Consider the following 3,297-nt stretch of genomic DNA (forward strand, 5'->3'; position numbering starts at 1 on the left):
ATTAAGGTACTAAATCTAGTAGATTTAGATTTAATAAAATTAAGGCTATATCTAAATTTTAGACTAAACATAATCTAGCCCTTAACTATAAGTAGATCTACATTTAAAAAAAAAATAAATAAAATACCATATAGACTATAGCAATCTATTTAATAATCATTTACATTCATTATTTTTTTTACCCAGGGGCAGAGATTCAACCTGGTCCCCGGAGGATCTTCAGAAAGCCTTAGAGGCATTAAGGAATAAATATGGTCTCAATGAAGTGTCTAGACTTTACGGTATACCTAAACCAACTCTAAAAAGACACTTAGATGGAAAAAACAAGTTTGCGAATGGGAATGTAGTACAAAGAGGTAGAATGACAGTTCTCCCAGCAGAGCTTGAGAATGAACTTGTCAGTCACATCAATCAACTGAAAGGAATGCTGTTCGGCCTGACCAGAAACGATATAAGATGTCTTGCATACCAAATAGCAGAAAAAAAATGGCTTGTCTCACAAATTTAATAAAACAGAAGGAATGGCAGGAAAAGACTGGTTTAGATATTTTAAGAAACGTCACAATCTGAGCTTGCGACAACCTGAAGCAACATCTCTTGCGCGTAGTACCGGTTTTAACAAGATAGCAGTTAACAGATTTTTTGACAAACTTGAAAGCATCATTACAGAAAATAAATTAGATGCTCTTAGGATCTTCATTACCGATGAAACAGCGCTCTCAACTGTCCAGAAAAAACAGCAAAAAGTGGTGAGCTTGACAGGAAGGCATCAGGTGGGGAAGTTGACCAGTGCAGAAAGAGGTCTTACCACCACAGCAATATTTTGCGCTAATGCAGCAGGAAATGCTATTCCACCTATGCTTGTCTACAAGCGAAAACGGATGAAGGGCGAACTTTTAGATGGTGCTCCTCCAGGAACAATCGCTGTATGCAATGAAAGTGGCTGGATGACTGCAGATAGCTTTTCAGAATGGATGGATCATTTTATAAACAGAACAGTGTAAAACCATCAAAAGAAAAGCCTGTTCTTCTAATCTTGGATGGACATACCTCTCACAGCAAAAATTTGCAAGCCATCACTGCTGCAAGTAACTCTTGTGTTATTATGTTCAGCTTGCCCCCTCATACTACACATAAGCTTCAACCTTTGGATGTCTCGTTTTTTAAGCCCCTGCAAAGCTGTTATGTACAAGAGTCAGATAAGTGGCTTTTTAATCATCCAGGTAGAGGAATTACTGTATTTCAGGTGGCTACCATCTTAGGTAGAGCATACCCAAGAGCAGCTTCGGTCGCAAATTTTGCTAATGGTTTTTTGAAATGTGGCATATGGCCTTGCAATCGACATATATTCACTGAAAGTGATTTTGAAACCTCCATTTGCTCAGTTATAAATATTCCTGTAGAACCCATCCCTTCAACCTCAAATTCCCAACATGATCAGTTGTTAGTGCAGTCATCATCAGACTCCTCAACAATAGTTGCAACATCCCCACTCACTTCATCAAATGAACCACGATTTGGTGCAACTGCTCAAAGCTCCATAAATTCAAATTATTCTCACCTAGAACTTTCTATATCTGCGTACAATGCAATTCCAACAGAGCCTGACGGCAGATGCTTTTTTAGAAGCATTTGCATTTCATTACATGAACATCTCCAGCTAACTGACATAGATTCAAGTGAAGTTGTATGTAGCCTGCAAGTTAAAATACAAGAAAAGGCATTGGCAGACTCTCTTAGAGCACAAGTTGTTGACTATATTTGTAAAAACATTGAGCATTATATTGACCTTGATGCAGCAACATTGTGTGCTGACATGCCACATGCAAAATTTGACAATATTTTTGAAAGGCTAGATAGTATTTCTAGACCAAATACTATGGTTGGCGAGCTAGAGATAATAGCAACTACGAAGCTGCTCAGAAAGCCAATTGTCATTATGAATGCAACTAGTAATGTTGTTTTAAAATATGGCATGAATGATTTTCCTTCCTCCCCTGCAGTAGTTATTCGATTTACAAATATTGGAGATGATGTAGGCCATTATGATTGCTTAATTCCTTCTCGGCAATCAAAGTCTAAATACATCCCTGTAACTGCAATCTCTCCTATCCCAGTAAAAGAAAAACCCCCCATGGATGTTAAACAGAAAAAAAAAATCTTTTCAATCTGAAATTTTAACTTCCAGTCCCTATAAAAAAAATTCTTGTGGATACTTCAATTGCAAAATAAAGTAAAAAACAACAAACTTAAATTATTCCTGCAACACAAAAGAAAAAAAAAAGTAAAATTTCTATTCAGTTTGGTCAGAATGAGAGTGAGAAAAGTCAAAATTGGTATTGTTTTATATGCGAAGAAAACCTTAAAGAAGATATGATACAATGTTTAATATGTGCTTCTTGGGTGCATATTGCATGTGCAGGTTGTGAAAATGCTGCTACTTATACTTGTGAGTTATGTTTGTGAATCTTTCTGCATTGTTATGTATATATATAGTTGGTACTTATTACCTTCCATGCTGGTACTATTTAGACTCTTGGGAGGGTAAATAGTACTCTTTTTTTTTTTGTTTTGTATTTTTCTATTATAATATTGTTATAAACTTGGTGGTGGCACAGAGAGGGGTAGTGGTGTGTGTGTAGTCAGCCGACGCAAATCGCCCTAGGCCAGCGCTAGAGGAGCGGTCAACCGTGACGAGTTACGACGGTCAGCCGAGACAAGTGTCAACACGGCGGTTCGGGAAGGATCGACGGCGGTCCGGGAAGGTTCGACGTCGTGAACAGAGCTCAGGAGCGTCACGAGAGTTGTAGTCATCTGACCACCTAGAAACGTCGAGCGGCGTTCTGTCCGGTTCGAGAAGGCCAGTAGGGACCCTATATAAGAGCGGAGGCGACGCAGTCAAGACGGTTGAGAAAAGGGGCTCAATACAGCAAGGTTCACGACAGAAGGTTCAGAAAGGAGGTTTACGACAGAAGGTCCACTACAGTCCGGTCGACTACAGCACAGTTCAGCGGTGTGGTTCTGTACGGAGCATTACGACTGTTTAGTGCGGAGTACTGTCAAGTACAGTTGAGACGGCTGGCGTCTTGATCTTGGTCTGCGATCGAGTCCGACACAACGAGCCTAGTGTGTGAAGTCAGTCCTGAACTGTTGAACCCAGTGCAAGCCCGGAACGAGACGGAGAGGCCAGTGCAAGAGTCGATACGGCGGAACGGCTATTAACAAGAGAGATATTTGTACAGTGTACGTGTTGCCAATTGTACAGTATTGGCTGTTACTTATTCGACTATTAAAGTG

At 39.8% G+C, this 3,297-nt stretch overlaps 1 protein-coding gene across 1 annotated transcript; it reads left to right on the forward strand.

Moving 5' to 3' along the window:
* The first annotated feature begins 213 nt into the window (after positions 1-213).
* On the forward strand, positions 214-2,450 carry LOC129928358 (uncharacterized). The gene has a single exon (XM_056042552.1). It carries the CDS (start codon positions 971-973, stop codon positions 2,171-2,173), a length of 1,203 nt encoding a protein of 400 aa, XP_055898527.1. The 5' UTR covers positions 214-970; the 3' UTR covers positions 2,174-2,450.
* Positions 2,451-3,297: the final 847 nt, after the last annotated feature.

Source organism: Biomphalaria glabrata, chromosome 9 (genome assembly GCF_947242115.1).
Source record: "Biomphalaria glabrata chromosome 9, xgBioGlab47.1, whole genome shotgun sequence".
In the NCBI taxonomy this organism is placed as follows: Eukaryota; Metazoa; Mollusca; class Gastropoda; family Planorbidae; genus Biomphalaria; species Biomphalaria glabrata.